The sequence below is a fragment of the Salmo trutta genome, chromosome 38, assembly GCF_901001165.1.
Source record: "Salmo trutta chromosome 38, fSalTru1.1, whole genome shotgun sequence".
In the NCBI taxonomy this organism is placed as follows: Eukaryota; Metazoa; Chordata; class Actinopteri; order Salmoniformes; family Salmonidae; genus Salmo; species Salmo trutta.
Window position 1 is genome coordinate 792,027 of NC_042994.1, and position 18,755 is coordinate 810,781.

Sequence of the window (18,755 nt, forward strand, 5' to 3'; positions counted from 1 at the left end):
TTCTTCATTTGCCACACATGTCAGGTGGATGGAGAACAGACACCTGGACAGCTGATGAAACGGAGGAGTATTTCTGTCTAAAATAAAGCCCTTTTGTTAGGAAAACCTCAGTCTGATTGGCTGGATCTGGCTCCCCAGTGGGTGGGCCTATGCCCTCCAAAGCCCACTCATGGCTGCGATCTTGCCCAGACTTTAGAGTGTTTTCTATCCAAATGTACTAATAATATGCATATCCTAGCTTCTGAGTTTGTGTAGGAGGCAGTTTAATACGGGCACGTATTTCATCCGAAAGTGACAATACTGCCCCCTATCCATAAAAAGGTTAATTAAACAGCACGATCATTATACAGCTGCACCTTGTTCTAAGGACAATTAAAGGCCACTCTAAAATTAGCATTTTTGTAACACAACACAATGCCACAGATGTCTCAAGTTTTGAAGGAGCGTGCAATTGGAATGCTGATTGCAGGAATGTCCACCAGAGCTGTAGCCAGAAAATGTAATTTAAATTTCTCTGCCAATGTTGTTTAAGAGAATTTGGCAGTACGTCCAACCGGCCTCGCAACTACAGAACACTTGTAACCACGCCAGCCCAGGACCTCCACATCCGGCTTCGTCACATGCGGCATCATCTGAGAACAGACACCTGGACAGCTGATGAAAGGGAGGAGTATTTCTGTCTAAAATAAAGCCCTTTTGTTAGGAAAACCTCAGTCTGATTGGCTGGATCTGGCTCCCCAGTGGTTGGGGCTATGCCCTCCAAAGCCCACCCATGGCTGCGATCCTGCCCAGTCATGTGAAATTCATAGATTAGGGCCTAATGAATTTATTTCAATTGACTGATTTCCTTATTTGAACCCTAACTCAGTAAAATGGATGAAATTGTTGCACATTGTATTTATATTTTTGTTCAGTATAATTGTATATGTATTTATGTAAAACATAGGGACCACAATGGAAATACGTCCCTGACTTACCTGTGCAATCCTGTTCACTTAAAAAAATATTATGTATATACGTATTTTTTTTAACTGACAAATGAAATCAATCAGTAAATCAATCCAAACCTTGCAGCAGCCATTTGATGAATGGAAAGAGACATTTGTTACAAAACACCAAAAAGTTTAATGACATTCAGAGATTGTCAAGCCAAGCCTTCAATAATGGGTAAGACTACAAGGTAGGGAGGGATGTATTCTCTGTTTGTCCAGATTTACATTGTCTATTTATTGTGGTGTTGAAAACGCAAACCATGACATTGATGTGCCCGAAGTTGGAATGCTTTGTTTATTGGTTGTGCGATGCATTGGCACAGAAACCTGTTGGTGGAAAATTTGTTGCATATATTTTGTATATGATCGTAGTGTAATGGAACAGGCAGGCAGGGCGAGCTTGTTTGTGATGGTCGCGAGCACTCAAACTTCTGACCCGTAGCCCTGCGTGGCATCGTCCATGCCACAAAAGCATGCTGAAGTGACTAGGTCGGTATTCACGTGTATTAATGCAGGGCCGCTACAGTTCTTTTTATTTGTGGCAGTAAACATCATTTTGAGTTAATTCTATGAGGGGGATGGTGTTCAATTTATTTTACAGTACAAGGGGATGGTCATGTGAAAATATTTTAAACTTTGGAGACCAGTCCTGTCCCGTGCACAAGTACATTTCGATCTGTCCCTTAATAAATAAACAATCACAAACTGCAGGAGAGTGGATATCCTCATGGCCTTTTACAGCACAGGAGTAGCTGTCTTCATAGTTACTGGAGGCTGAGTATTTGTACTGGGGGGAGGTGCTCTCATCTAGATGTTGTCCGTTCTTGTACCAGATGTAGGTGGGGTTGTCAGTCAGAGTACAGGTGGTGATACAGGTCAGTGTCTTATCCTGATGTCCACCAGTCACCTTCACCTGAAAACCTGAATGAAAGGAGAGCAAAAAAAGAGTACATGGTTCAGAATTGGTGTTAATTATTAACGTTGTGAGTCTTCAAAACTTTATAATGTGCTATGCAGTGTTACCTGTGACAGTCAGAGTTGTTCCAGGGAAGCTGTACCCCCATCTTGCCTCATTAGTTGTAAATCTGAACTTGTACTCAGTTGAGTCACTCTCTCTCAGGTCTGTGATTCTCAGGATGGAGTCCTTGTCTGTTTGTCGATGGTATTCCACACGACTTGCATACTCTGGGTCCTGGCTCAGGTCTTTAGTTACACCAGACTCCCATTTGTTGAACCAGGATACTTCTGTGACGTTATGCCAACTGGGATGTGTGTAAAAGCATGATATGTCCACTGTTGACCCTTTCAAAGCACAGATACTCTGATGGGTGTAAGTCACATTCATACAACTCTCACCCCGAACACCTGAAACAAAATGTAACTGATCAATTCCTGAAACGATAATTAGACTAAGTGTTTTAGATGTATTAGACAGTTTCATTTTTGAATAATATATATTTTTTGACATACATGTACTGTACATACATCTATAAAACTGTTTATCATTCCAATGTATATTGTTAAGAATATTGATAGAGAAAGTAATACCATTCTTATTGGTTCTAAATGATACTACATAAAATACTAGTTTCATTCATACTCACACACTGCAGGAGAGTGGTGATCCGCATGGCCTTTTACAGCACAGGAGTAACTGTCTGAATAATAACTATTGACAGAGTACTGCTGGGAAGTGGGCTCATCTAGACGTTTTCCGTTCTTATACCAGATGTAGGTGGGGTTGTCAGTCAGAGTACAGGTGGTGCTACAGGTCAGTGTCTTCTGTCCCTCTGCAGCAGGAGTCACCTTCACCTGCAGACCTGAAACAATATGTATAAAACCACATACACCTCTGTGTTAACAGGATGGTTCATGTATTTTCTCCTGTAATTCAATATGATATACAGTTGTATCATACAGTGTAGTATTACCTGTGACAGACATAGTTGTTCCTGGGAAACTATGACCCCATTCAAAGTTGTATGTTTTAAAAGTGAAGCGATACTCAGCTGAGTCCTCCTCTCTCAGATCTGTGATTCTCAGGGTGAAGGGACCTCTGTATGTTCCAGTGTACTTCACACGACCTGTATACCCTGGGTCTCTGGTTAGGTCTTCAGGGGTCGACTTACCACTTCTAAACCAGAATGTTGATATGGTGGAATAATAACCAACATAAGTACAGGATATGTCCACTGTTGACCCCTTCAAGACACAGATTCTCCTCTTGGTGTAAGTTACTCTGTAGCAGCTCTGACCCTGAACACCTGAAACACAGTGACATAACAAGAGATCAACTAGATTATATTCTCAGTTCTTCCTAGAAATGCTAAAAGTTCCCAAATGACAAAGTGAAACCAACACACAGTATAATGTATTAAATTTACACTCACACACTGCAGGAGAGTGGAGCTCCTCATGGCCTTTTACAGCACAGGAATAACCATCAATGTAGATACTGGAGACTGGGTCTTTGTACTGGGGGGAGGTGCTCTCATCTAGATGTTGTCCGTTTTTGTACCAGATGTAGGTGGGGTTGTCAGTCAGAGTACAGGTGGTGATACAGGTCAGTGTCTTATCCTGATGTCCACCAGTCACCTTCACCTGAAGACCTGGAGAAAAAACAATATCACTGTAAATCCCTTTATCACTGACTTATCACTCTAATACAATGATGGAAGAAATCCTATGTTAAACAGACTATCTTACATACACACCACAACAATTGTCCAGAACTAATTGTAACTGAACATAATAGCAGGTTTTTACTGTACCTGTGACAGACAGAGTGACTCCAGGACTTCCAGTATATGTCCCTCCTTCCTGATCTGTTAATAATCTGAACCAGTACGTAGATGAGTCTCTCTCTCTCAGGTCTGTGATTCTCAGGGTACAGTCTTTCTCCTTATCCCCATGATACTCCACATGACCTGCATATTCTGGGTCCAGACCTATATCTTCAGTCCCCCATTCAGTGAACCAGAAGGTTGATGTGACTTTATGACCTCTGGGATATCTGAAAGAGCAGGACAGATCCACTGTTGACCCCTTCAAGGCACAGATACTCTGAGTGGTGTAAGTCACACTCCAGCCATTCTGCCCCAGTACAACTGAAACACAGTCACACAACACAACATTTATTAAATGGAAATTTAGCAAAAATGGCTCTCACTAACAGTAATGTTGGTCCACACTTTGTTGCCATAGTTGCTGAGTTGAGTGTGAATAGAAACCACAGATAAGCATCTCTCAATGAGGAGTGAAAGACAACTATATAAAGTGAAGTAGATACGCCAAACAGAACAGCAGAATAACATAATGGCTCTTAACCTTTTAGACATGTTTGTAAATTGAAAACAGTTATGAGACCATACCTGCCACAGACCAGAGAAAGACCACCAACACACTTCCTGCTGTTCTCAAGGTCATTGTTGCATCTCCCACCCTGCAGTCTTAGAAACATAAACAACAACTCACTCTATAGCAGGTGAATAACTACATACTCATCATCATCATTATCAACAACAACAATCACTTATTGAACAGATGTGTAGTACTGTAAACACATATTTCTACATTGATTGTTCTGAAGCTGTTTTATTCTCATAACCCCAAATATAGGAAGATAAATGTTCAATCCTCTACGGTCAGTCAAGCTGTACAGCAGCCTAAAGACTGACCACCAGGTTCAATGATATCTCCTATCCCCAAGCTGTGAGTCGAAACAGCAAGTGGCTCAATCACACACACACGCGCACACACACACACACACACACACACACACACACACACACACACACACACACACACACACACACACACACACACACACACACACACACACACACACACACACACACACACACACACACACACACACACACACACACACAGACACAGACACACACACACAGAGTGCATCTGAGGTGAAGAACCATAAGGCCCATGGAGTCTGTATAAAATTCTAGAGAGCTGGTTGTTATGGATGTAGAAAAGTTAAAACACACATCCTACACAGTATAGATGTCAACACTACTCCCTATCAGTCTGGTCCTGAAGGGCCCTCAGATAAATCCACTGTGTCATTCACACACACCCACACCGGGGGAGACACTTTATGAATACTGGGCCTGATGTAACAACCAAAACACAGCTCAAAAGATAACAAGAAGTAAATGATACATTACCCTCAAGTATATGACTTATGACTAAAAACAAATAACCCAAAACTATACTTCTAGATATTGTCAAGAGTACTTACAGAGTGAAGTGAAGGGGAGAGGTCTTGTACAGTGAGACAACTGACTGGTAGTGAGTGAAAACAAGAAGTAAGTGTTGAAACATTATAAAAGCAGTCAGAACGCAAGTAGCTAATGCAGAACTGTCCTTCATGTTTAATTAAGACATTAACATGCACGACGACCAGACCAGCACGTCAGAAAAGCGCTGTTACTGTATTTTAACAGAAATTGTGAAAAAGACGAGTCTGGCCCTACAATTATTTTATTTAAATTGTGTTCATTTCCAATGTGATCTTTATACAACATACAGAACCATGTAAACAATGTGTTGACTGTACTATTGTCAGAGCTATCCTTGATAGCAGGAAAGGGGTAGAGTCAAGTGCAGAAGACTGAGGTCCGTTTGAACAGATGTTTAATAATCACCGATAAATAAAGTCGCCACAAGGCAGGGTGCGCAGAACACAAGACAGGAGGACAGCTCCAAAATAAAAACACACGGGGCACAGCCCGGCAACCCTAATGCCTAATCCAAAAATTATGCGGCGTAGCTGAAGCAGCGCAAAATGCCGACTATCACACAGAACATGACATGTAATAATCCCGCACGAATTCCCAAACAAAAAAGACAAACAGGTGCGGACCTAGACAGACAAAACCAAAAGACACAGAAACGTAGATCGGTGGCAGCTAGTAGGACGGCGACGACGACCGCCGAGCACTGCCCGACCGGGGAGGGGCGCCACCTTCTGTGGACGCTGTGACAACTATTTATAACGTTAACAATTTAATGTGTTGCCTTGCCATTCTGAGTTCTGTATATACAGGTCAAAGTTCCATGATGTCATCCAATTAGAACCCATTTAATTTATACACCCATGACCGTCACTCCTCATCAGCAGCATCAGTGGTACTGAAGGTTCCAGTGTTCTAGACTAGAGTTCTCCCTACTGGCATCTCAACATTACTGCAGCCTCCAGTCCTCATGATGTCCTCATTCATTTGGGAATTAATGGGAATAAAATGAATGTTGTTCCTGTCATTCCAGCCATTATAATGAGTCCATCCTCCTATATATCCACTCACCAGTCTCCTCTGGTGTACAGTACTGCTAGTAGTTTTATCTAGCAGAGACATCAATGAACATCACCACAGCCTGCTGTATAGACTGTGTCGTCTATTGTAGTCTGCTGTACATAAATAATACCACTTAAAAGACTCAACTACCCAAAGCAATTTATAGTCGTGTGCATATATTTTACATATGGGTGGTCCTGGGAATCAAACCCATTATGATGTAGGTGTCATGATCTACCATCTGAGTTACAGAGGACCATATTCTGTATAGTCTAATGTGCATCTATAGATTTCTAATATGATTCAGGAGGCCTGTGAGAGGACAGACAGGAAAGTGGAACAGGGAAGTGAAACTGAGTGTGTGCATCTAAACCAACAAAATCACAACCCACCATCACTGTGTCTCATGTTAATACTACTCCTAAACACAACCTACCATCACTGTGTCTCATGTTTATACTACTCCTAAACACAACCCACCATCACTGTGTCTCATGTTAATACTACTCCTAAACACAACCCACCATCACTGTGTCTCATGTTAATACTACTCCTAAACACAACCCACCATCACTGTGTCTCATGTTTATACTACTCCTAAACACAACCCACCATCACTGTGTCTCATGTTAATACTACTCCTAAACACAACCCACCATCACTGTGTCTCATGTTAATACTACTCCTAAACACAACCCATCGTCACTGTGTCTCATGTTAATACAACTCCTAAACACAACCTGCCATCACTGTGTCTCATGTTAATACTACTCCTAAACACAACCCACCGTCACTGTGTCTCATGTTAATACTACTCCTAACCCAACCCACCATCACTGTGTCTCATGTTAATACTACTCCTAAACACAACCCACCATCACTGTGTCATGACTGTCCTGATCAGGTCAGGGTACAGGAGACCACCACCCTACAGATTATCTCCCAAACCCACAACAGAGGAGGAGAGATCTAGGGGTCTGAAGATGTGGGGGTTTTATGACACCTCACGCCCATAATAAACCTTAGGCCACAGAGAAATTTGTTTGTCCTAACAATGGAGAACTGGCCTCAGAACATTAAACATGCAATAAAGGGACTTTGGAACAATGGTTTCCGTCAGCCACAATGGTGGTCATGACGAGAGGTGGAATATTAAAATGTATGTAACTTTTGTATTGTTTTTAAAGGTGAAGAGATGACGTTATTATGAAAACATTGTACCTTTAAGAGTTTTCCCAGTATATGCCTGATGTTTATACATTGTACATTGTGGGGAAAATATCCAAATCAAACAGAATGTTTTGGTAAAGATGAAATGTGAAGTTAGTGTCTAAAAATGGATTTTAGTCAAAATCTAGGCCTTGCCCCTTTACTTGGTCCGCCAGAGAATTGCCCTAAAGGCGGTTACACCCACTTCTGACCCGAGGGTATAAGACAGGAGAGTGAAGAATTAACATAGGAGACTAATTGACCCCAAGCTGCAGCGAAGGTCTAACAAAGTCGACGAACCCCAAAACGAAACACAAGGTTGAAGACAAAGAAATCTTTTTCTACACGAGCTACGGACAAGTAGCTGTGTCTAAGCGGGTGAATTCAAGCCGAACCACCCAGTCTCCACTCTCCATCAAATCGTGGTATCATCACCGTTCGAGTCCGACGCTGTGAGCTCTGAGCTACAGAGCTGTCTATCCTCAGAAGACCCCTTTCAGATCAAGGGCGAGGGATCAGACCACTAAGCCAAGAAGGACACGGACATCGTGAGGACAACCAGAGAGTTGCGCCGGAGAAGTGCGTCATTGAGAAGCCTAAGCGACCCACGCGGAGCTTCCCACCTGAGACCTCCAACACGTAATTACATCATTATATTCTGACCCATAAGAGCGGCAGTTCGGGGCAAGGCTAAGTTTTAAATAAGCATAACTGACAAATGAACCCAAATGTATATTTCTCTCGTGTACTTCCTTTGTTTCTCTCTCTTTTAAATCCCCATTTTGGGTAACACGCGCCATAGTGTGTTAGCCCGTTATACTAAGTCCTAATCAATAGCTAGACTGTGTTTTGTGTATGTGTATTTTTATCATCATTTTAGCTTGCTAGTAAATAAATAATCAACTAAGATTGGTGTGGTAAATTCATTAGTAAAGCCCGGGTCCGTGCAGATTCCCGGATTATGCGACGTTCAGATTATGAGACTGTAGAGGAAATTGATTAATTTAGCGACTGTTGTAAAATCGATATTCTGATATCCTTTGAGTTAATTTGGGAAATAGAAACTCAGTCAAAACAATGTTCCCATGGTGCCCCAGGTTAATGAGTTAATAATTGCTTGATTCATTGCTTAATTCATTTAATCACGCAATTATAAACCGTTAATCATTCGATGAGCAACAGTCGTCACATTAACTAATACAACGTCACGACAACTGTGTCTCATGTTAATACTACTCCTAAACACAACCCATCGTCACTGTGTCTCATGTTAATACAACTCCTAAACACAACCTGCCATCACTGTGTCTCATGTTAATACTACTCCTAAACACAACCCACCGTCACTGTGTCTCATGTTAATACTACTCCTAACCCAACCCACCATCACTGTGTCTCATGTTAATACTACTCCTAAACACAACCCACCATCACTGTGTCTCATGTTAATACTACTCCTTAACACAACCCACCATCACTGTGTCTCATGTTAATACAAATCCTAAACACAACCCGCTATCACTGTGTCTCATGTTAATACTACTCCTAAACACAACCCACCATCACTGTGTCTCATGTTAATACTACTCCTAAACACAACCCACCATCACTGTGTCTCATGTTAATACTATTCCTAAACACAACCCACCATCACTGTGTCTCATGTTAATACTACTCCTAAACACAACCCACCGTCACTGTGTCTCATGTTAATACTACTCCTAAACACAACAATCTACTATAATCTACCACTGTCTGAGCTTTTTAAGATATTGTCAAGCTTACTTACAGAGTGAAGGGGAGAGAGGTCTTGTAATGAACTATCTGTCAGTCTGAGGAAACAGACACTGACTGTGAGGTATGAGGTCTGTGGTTGACATAACTTTGAAGTCGTGAAAGACCATAGAGTTGGATAAAAGGCACACTAGCTACAAAGGCTGTTTAAGCATGGGCATAACGTTGTATGCATCCTTCCAGTTTGTTTATCGACTGTCATTAAAATCATGGAGGTTGAAGAAGAAGAAATGTACTACTTTAAAATAGAGAGAGCCCTCAGTTGCGCTGCCGATATTGTAACAGAAGCCATCATGAAAAGAAGCAAATCTGTGCCCTCTATCCAACTCTATGTCTGTGACCAAGATGCTGATTCAGAGATGGCTTCCTTCCTCATTCAAACAGGCTGTGTTCAAGAGCATCAAAACTGTGACGTGTGACGGGTAAATTCTGACTGACTGACTGATCTACAAATCACCTTGCATGATAAATAACTACTTCAGATTATTTGTAGATCAGTCAGTCTTGACTCGCTTTCAAAGTCGGCTGCAATGTCAAACGCGGCCACATTTACATGCTTGACAGCCAATGGTGTCATACAATATGATAATAACTGTGGAATACGTTTAAAATCTTTCTTTTTTTATGACAGGCTAACCTGCAATATTTAACTTATTATGGATATTGGCAGTATTGAGTAGCTTGGATGACTGACGTGCCGAGAGTAAACTGCCTGCTACTCACTCCCAGAAACTAGGATCTGTGAATGGTTTGTCCTCTGACAAATCAACTGTAAATTTCGGTGTTCCTCAAGGTTCCGTTTTAGGACCACTATTGTTTTCACTATATATTTTACCTCTTGGGGATGTCATTCGAAAACACAATGTTAAATTTCACTGCTATGCGGATGACACACAGCTGTACATTTCAATGAAACATGTTGAAGCCCCAAAATTGCCCTCGCTAGAAGCCTGTGTCTCAGACATAAGGAAGTGGATGGCTGCAAACTTTCTACTCTTAAACTCGGACAAAACAGAGATGCTTGTTCTAGGTCCCAAGAAACAAAGAGATCTTCTGTTGAATCTGACAATTAATCTGGATGGTTGTACAGTCATCTCAAATAAAACTGTGAAGGACCTCGGCGTTTCTCTGGACCCTGATCTCTCTTTTGAAGAACATATCAAGACTGTTTCAAGGACAGCTTTTTTCCATCTACGTAACATTGCAAAAATCAGAAACTTTCTGTCCAAAAATGATGCAGAAAAACGAATCCATGCCTTTGTTACTTCTAGGTTGGACTACTGCAATGCTCTACTTTCCGGCTACCCGGATAAAGCACTAAATAAACTTCAGTTAGTGCTAAATACGGCTGCTAGAATCCTGACTAGAACCAAAAAATGTGATCATATTACTCCAGTGCTAGCCTCCCTACACTGGCTTCCTGTTAAGGCAAGGGCTGATTTCAAGGTTTTACTGCTAACCTACAAAGCATTACATGGGCTTGCTCCTACCTATCTTTCCGATTTGGTCCTGCCGTACATACCTACACATACGCTACGGTCACAAGACGCGGGCCTCCTAATTGTTCCTAGAATATCTAAGCAAACAGCTGGAGGCAGGGCTTTCTCCTATAGAGCTCCATTTTTATGGAATAGTCTGCCTACTCATGTGAGAGACGCAGACTCAGTCTCAACCTTTAAGTCTTTACTGAAGACATATCTCTTCAGTAGGTCCTATGATTAAGTGTAGTCTGGCCCAGGGGTGTGAAGGTGAACGGAAAGGCTGGAGCAACGAACCGCCCTTGCTGTCTCTGCCTGGCCGGTTTCCCCTCTTTCCACTGGGATTCTCTGCCTCTACCCCTATTACGGGGGCTGAGTCACTGGCTTACTGGTGTTCTTCCATGCCGTCCCTGGGAGGGGTGCTTCACTTGAGTAGGTTGAGTCACTGACGTGGTCTTCCTGTCTGGGTTAGCGCCCCCCCTTGGGCTGTGCCATGGCGGAGATCTTTGTGGGCTATACTCGGCCTTGTCCCGGGATGGTATGTTGGTGGTTGGAGATATCCCTCCAGTGGTGTGGAGGCTGTGCTTTGGCAAAGTGGGTGGGGTTATATCCTACCTGTTTGGCCCTGTCCGGGGGTTTCATCGGATGGGGCCACAGTGTCTCCTGACCCCTCCTGTCTCAGCTTCCAGTATTTATGCTGCAGTAGTTTATGTGTCGGGGGGCTAGGGTCAGTCTGTCACATCTGGAGTATTTCTCTTGTCTTTTCCGGTGTCCTGTGTGAATTTAAATATGCTCTCTCTAATTCTATCTTTCTCTTTCTTTCTTTCTCTCTCTCGGAGGACCTGAGCCCTAGGACCATGCCTCAGGACTACCTGGCTTGATGACTCCTTGCTGTCCCCAGTTCACCTGGCCGTGCTGCTGCTCCAGTTACAACTGTTCTGCCTGCAGCTATAGAACCCTGACCTGTTCACCGGACATGCTCCTGTCCCAGACCTGCTGTTTTCAACTCTCTAGAGACAGCAGGAGCGGTAGAGATACTCTCAAAGATCGACTATGAAAAAGCCAACTGACACTTACTCTTGTGTTACTGACTTGTTGCACCCTCGACAACTACTATGATTATTATTATTTGACAATGCTGGTCATTTATGAACATTTGAACATCTAGGCCATGTACTGTTATAATCTCCACCCGGCACAGCTAGAAGAGGACTGGCCACCCCTCATAGCCTGGTTCCTCTCTTGGTTTCTTCCTAGGTTTTGGCCTTTCTAGGGAGTTTTTCCTAGCCACCGTGCTTCTACACCTGCATTGCTTGCTTTTGGGGGTTTTAGGCTGGGTTTCTGTACAGCACTTTGTGATATCAGCTGATGTGATGTAAGAAGGGCTATATAAATACATTTGATTTGATTTGATTTGATATGCATATTATTAGTAGATTTGGATAGAAAACACTCTGAAGTTTCTAAAACTGTTTGAATGATGTCTGTGAGTATAACAGAACTCATACGGCAGGCAAAAACCTGAGAAAAAATCCAAACAGGAAGTGGTCTGTAGGACTTCAATTAATTCCCTATTCAAACTACAGTGTCTGTGGGGTCATTGTGCACTTCCTAAGGCTTCCACTAGATGTCAACAGTCTTTAGAACCTTGTTTGAGGCTTCTACTGTAAAGTGATGATAAATAAGAGCTACTGGAGTCAGAACACTGCTAGCAGGGCATGAGCCTGAGGCATGCACTTTCACAGGAGAGGTACCTCAGTTCCATTGCATTTCTGAAGACAAAGGATTTCTCCGGTTGAAACTTTGTTGCGGATTTGCGATAAAAACATCCTAAAGATTGATTCTATACATCGTTTGACATGTTTCTACGAACTGTAATGGAAATTTTTTTGTTTTCGTCTGACATGCGCGTCCTGAATTTGGATTTGTGAACTGAAGGCGCGAACAAAAAGAAGGTATTTGGACATAAAGGATGGACTTTATCGAACAAAACAAACATTTTTTTGTGGACCTGGGATTCTTGGGAGTGCATTCTGATGAAGATCATCAAAGGTAAGTGAATCTTTATAATGCTATTTCTGACTATTGAGTGACTCCAACATGGTGGATATATTGTATGGCATGTTTTTGTGTCTGAGCACCGTAATCAGATTATTGCTTTTTCGGTGAAGCTTTTTTGAAATCTGTCACAGCGGTTGCATTAAGGAGAAGTTTATCTAAAGTTCCATGTATAACACTTGTATTTTCATGAACATTTATGATGAGTATTTCTGTAAATTGATGTGGCTCTCTGCAAAATCACCGGATGTTTTTGGAGGCAAAAGATTACTGAACATAACGCGGCAATGTAAACTGAGATTTTTGGATATAAATATGAACTTTATCAAACAAAACATACATGTATTGTGTAACATGAAGTCCTATGAGTGTCATCTGATGAAGATCATCGAAGGTTAGTGATTCATTTTCCCTCTATTTCTACTTTTTGTGACTCCTCTCTTTGGCTGGAAAATGGCTGTGTTTTTGTGTGTGTTGGCGCTGACCTAACATAATCATATGTTTTGCTTTCGCCGTAAAGCCTTTTTGAAATCAGACACTGTGGCTGGATAAACAAGAAGTAAAGCTTTAAAATGGTGTGTAATACCTGTATGTTTGAGGAATTTTAATTATGTGATTTTTTTGGTTTTGAATTTACCGCCCTGCACTTTCACTGGCTGTCGTCATATCGATCCCGCTAACGGGATCAAGCCATAACAGTTTTTAAAAGTAAAACGTTTCGTATGAATTGTCTAAAACTTTGAGCTTATTAACAACATGATGCATAAATTACACTGAATCATACTTTATCTAAAGTAGGTAGAAATTCATCATTTTATGTAAAAGAAGTGTGATTATGGTATTAATATTCCTTCTCATTAATGCCATTGCTCAATAATGTCTGACAGCAATACAAAGTACATAATTTCAACACATCAAGATAAACTTGGTCTGAGACTTTACACATTAAAAAGCTGTTATCAATGTTATCAATATTAGTCACTGAGAAAAGTGCATTAAGTAATAAAAAAATCTCTAAATGGCAAAACCCCACAGAAAAAGAGCAGAAGCATAAACTATCCTATTTATCATCAATATACATAATTATCATTACAAGGAAAGAGAATTCAACTCCAAATTTACTCAAAAGTTAAAGCTATGGAAAACATTCTGGATATGATAACAATATGATAGCAATATAATATGAGAATAGAGGTGTGAGGCCTAGCTTTGGTTTGATGCTGTAGCTCTTCAGTCCAAGTTCTATTCTGGTTCTCTTCAGTCCAGGTTCTGTGGTGGTTTTCTTCAGTCCAGGTTCTGTTTTGGTTCTCTTCAGTCCAGGTTCTGTGGTGGTTTTCTTCAGTCCAGGTTCTGTTTTGGTTTTCTTCAGTCCAGGTTCTGTGGTGGTTCTCTTCAGTCCAGGTTCTGTTTTGGTTCTCTTCAGTCCAGGTTCTGTTTTGGTTCTCTTCAGTCCAGGTTCTGTGGTGGTTCTCTTCAGTCCAGGTTCTGTTTTGGTTCTCTTCAGTCCAGGTTCTGTGGTGGTTATCTTCAGTCCAGGTTCTGTTTTGGTTATCTTCAGTCCAGGCTCTGTGGTGGTTTTGTTCATTCCAGGTTCTCTTCAGTTCTCATAATTGGAGGGTTGAGCGTCTCCCTGAGGGTCTGTATCACTGGGGGAGTCCCTCCCACTCTGAAATAAAAGGAAACATATTAGCACATTGAGACACAATGAGACACAGTTTCTCAAAACACAGTTAAATACTATATAAAACACAAACACACTCACAAACAAAAATATTGTACTCTGTTGTAAAATGTCGTACTCTGTTGACCTGGTCCTCATGTTCAGAGCTGTGCACTTGTCACTGTTAGGGTCAGTGTGGACACTCTGTGGAGAGAGATTGAGAGTGAGGGAGAGAGAGAGATTGAGAGAGAGAGAGAGAGAGAGCGAGAGAGAGAGAGTGAGGGAGAGAGAGAGATTGAGAGAGAGAGAGAGAGAGTGAGGGAGAGAGAGATTGAGAGAGAGAGAGAGAGAGAGAGAGAGAGAGAAAGACAGAAAAACTCTCAATACCATGTAAAATACAAACACACAAATTAAGCGTCAGCTGGAGTGGTGGAATCACGTTCTCTGGAGGGGTGAATCACGCTTCACCAGGCCTTATCGCTCAACATCAGTCACCAACCTCACTAATGCTGTTGTGGCTGAATGAAAGCAAGTCCATGCAGAAATGTTCCAGCATCTAGTGGAAATCCTTCCCAGAAGATTGGAGGTGGTTATAGCAGCAAAGTGGTGACCAACTCCATGTTAATGCCCATGATTTTGGAATGAAATGTTCTGTGAGCAGGTGTCCACATACTTTTGGTCATGTTGTGAATATACACTGAGTGTACAAAACATTAAGGACACCTTCCTAATAATGAGTTGCACCCCCCACTTTTGCCCTCAGAACAGCCTCTATTTGTCAGGGCATGGACTTACAAGGTGCCCGAAAGCATTCCACAGGGAGCATTCCTGTGGCCCCTTGCTTCCCACAGTTGTCAAGTTGGCTGGATGTCCTTTGGGTGGTGGACCATTCTTGATACACACAGCGTTTGATGGGTGGCTACTTTAAAGAATCTCAAATATTAAGTATATTTTGATTTGTTTAACACTTTTTTGGTTACTACATGATTCCATATGTGTTATTTCATAGTTTTGATGTCTTCACTATTATTCAACAATGTAAAACTAGTACAAATAGAAAAACCCTGGAATGAGTCGGTGTATCCAAACTTTTGACTGGTACTGTATATAGTGTGTAATGTGAATATTTATGTTGTATTATACAGGGCACATTTGAAAAAGAGACCTAGTTCTCAATATGTACTCCATGTTAAAATAAAGGTTAAATAAAATAAATTAACATTATTTGGGTATGAGTATGATAAAAGGTACCTCTACATGGGATCTTCAGTCTCCCTTCTAACCCTCTATGTCCCCAAAGAGAGACACCTACCTGGGAAGGTCAGTAAACAGTTAGGGAGTCAAGAGCCACACCATGTTGGAGACCATAGCACTCATTCTATATGACATCACATTCTCACTAAACAATGATGTAATCTATTCTCTAACTACTAGTTCGACAAAATCATGGACTGTTATTCTTCTAAGGACAAAAGGCTTTAAATCACGGCAATAATCTCACTACTTGGTCTGATCTTGTTAAAACCTCTTTGGGCTCGACAACATCCGGTGAAATTGCAGAGCGCGAAATTCTAAATACAAAAATCGTAATATTAAACATTCATGAAAATACAAGTGTTATACATCGTTCTTAAGCTTACCTTCTTGTTAATCCAACCGCATTGTCAGATTTCAAAAAGGCTTTACGGCGAAAGCATACCATGCAATTATCTGAGGTCAGCGCCCCACATACACAACATTTTTCAAACCAGCGGAGGCGTCACAAAAATCAGAAATAGCAATAAAATAAATCACTTACCTTTGAAGATCTTCCTCTGTTTGCAATCCCAAGGGTCCCAGCTACACAACAAATGGTCGTTTTGTTCGAAAAAGTCCTTCTTTATATCCCAAAAAAGTCAGTTTAGTTGGCGCGTTTGATGCAGAAATCCACCTGTTCCACTCGCTCAACATGCAGACAAAAGAATCCCAAAGGTTACCGGTAAACTTCGTCCAAACAAGTCAAACAACGTTTCCAATCAATCCTCAGGTACCCTAATATGTAAATAAACTATAACATTTTAGACGGAATGTAGTATGTTCAATACCGGAGATAAATAACGAAGTGTGCGCCCTCATTCATGCGCGCCACAAGACGAGTCCTACTGAGGGACACTGAAAAACTACAACTACTTCTTCATTTAAAAAAACAAGCCTGAAACCCTTTCTAAAGACAGTTGAAATCTAGTGGAAGCCATAGGAACTGTAATCTGGGAGGATTTCTTTTGAATATCCCATAGGCAAGCATTGGAATGGCCTGTGACCTCAAATAATTTTTTTTACGGATGGATTCTCCTCGGGTTTTTGCCTGCCATATCAGTTCCGTTATACTCCCAGACATTGTTTTAACAGTTTTAGAAACTTCAGAGTGTTTTCTATCCAATGCTACCATTATATGCGTATCCTAGCTTCTGGGCCTGAGTAACAGTCAGTTTACTTTGGGCATATCAGTCATATCTTTGGGCATATCAGTCATCCGAACTTCCGAATACTGCCCCCTAGCCCTAAAAAGTTTTAACTGTGAGATGTATTATTATCAACGATTGAACATTCCGTAATGTTCCGTCCCTCAGTGTTCTGGAATGGAATGCCATCACTTTCCTGGACATAAAAACTAAAAAATATACCAAACTTATACTATGTGTATCATCTAACAGTACCATATGAAGTAATACAATATAATAGAAACAGATAGAATTACTTTCTTGTTCTTTGCTTTCATACAGCATATAGTCTCATAAGTCTGATGATTGTTTCAGAAATATAACATAAAAACATATAGAATATATAAAATATAACTGGACCTTGAGGTTGCCTACTTCAGAAATACAACATTTTGGGAAAAAGATATTGGAATCAGTTTACAGTGGTTCCCAAACTTGGGGTCAGGCCCCCATGTGGGCTCCCCTGAGAAAATCTATACTAATCTAATCAAACAATTATGGAACATAAAAATAAGATATATTTCAATATAAACATCTACACAGCACCTATCTTCCCTATAGTGCTACATTAAAATGCTATCAACATGCAAACAATACAGTTCTAAAAATGTCACACATTTTTGTTTCATCGCTGATTAGTGTGTTTGGTTGTAATCAAGCAAACTTCTCCTTTAATGTTGTGTGCTCAGAATGTGTTCACAATTGACTGTTCTATTGACAGAATATGCTCACCGGGTGGCAGCACTGGGGAGGTTGAATTTCAGAGCAGAGTACTGGACATCCTCATCCTCTTTCTGGGGCTGAGGCACTTGGACAGTGGAGTACAGAGGCACTTCCTGGTTTTTGGAATGAGAGAAGTGGACGCTGGCATAGTGAATGTCATCCTGGTCGTCTGTGTCAGCTGTCTGTGCTGCAGTAGGGGTCATGGCCATGCCTGAGATGTTGTCATACACTGGACTAGAGTCTCCCTGATGGAGGGAGAGGACAGACAACATGAGGAGTAGAAATGTTCCACAAGGCTTACACAGTCATCACAGTCATCTTCTGATTCCAACAGACTCATCTGTCCATCATCTGCTGTGTCTCTTGTGTCAGAGGTGGATGTGGAGGCCTGCGTCCTGTTTTACACATGAATGAATGTATGAAGAAAAAAATCTATCAACGAAATTACTTTTATTTATTTTTATTTAACCTTCATTTAACTAGGCAAGTCAGTTAAGAACAAATTCTTATTTACAATGACTAATGTGAAATTATGTGACAAATATGCATTCTCACTCACCTGAACCACATAAAGCCAGAGAGACAGAGGATGAGAACCAGAACCACTATGATTCCTACAGCTGCAGTCATAACTGAGGTCTGTTTCCCTATAATATAAAATGGATGATATGAGTACATGGCATGTTCCTGTAATCTAAAAACTAACATAATACAGATTATTAACACAATACATGTTAATACTTTGGGATAATATAATACTTGTGACATCATAAACCAACACAATTATAAACCGAAGTGTAATCAGTCAAAACACAATGATTAACATTCGATTGAAACATGTAGTTTTATATTGAAGTATTCAAGATGGAACTTTACCTGCTAAAATGATCATCAGAGCTGTAGAGTTCATAGATCCTCTTCCATTCTGGGCCTCACAGTAATATTCTCCTCTGTCCTCAGAGATGATGTTAGTGATGCTGTAACTCTGTCCTGATGCTTTTGGTGAGGCTACATTCTTCTTGTACCAGGTGTATTTGTACACAGGT

At 41.1% G+C, this 18,755-nt stretch overlaps 1 protein-coding gene across 6 annotated transcripts in view; it reads right to left on the minus strand.

The window, feature by feature from the left end:
• Window positions 1-18,755, minus strand: part of LOC115178712 (uncharacterized) — a 361,651-nt gene that overhangs the window by 202,959 nt on the left and 139,937 nt on the right. For 4 of the 6 annotated variants that reach the window (XM_029739985.1, XM_029739989.1, XM_029739991.1 and 1 more), the window contains exons 4-8: window positions 3,383-3,601; window positions 2,924-3,256; window positions 2,597-2,812; window positions 2,016-2,357; window positions 1,695-1,913 (exon numbers count right to left, since the gene is read on the minus strand). In XM_029739985.1, the coding sequence (XP_029595845.1) occupies window positions 1,695-1,913; window positions 2,016-2,357; window positions 2,597-2,812; window positions 2,924-3,256; window positions 3,383-3,601 (1,329 nt within the window). The remainder of the gene's footprint in view (window positions 1-1,694; window positions 1,914-2,015; window positions 2,358-2,596; window positions 2,813-2,923; window positions 3,257-3,382; window positions 3,602-18,755) is intronic. The other 2 variants (XM_029739987.1, XM_029739988.1) reach the window with 1 other exon arrangement.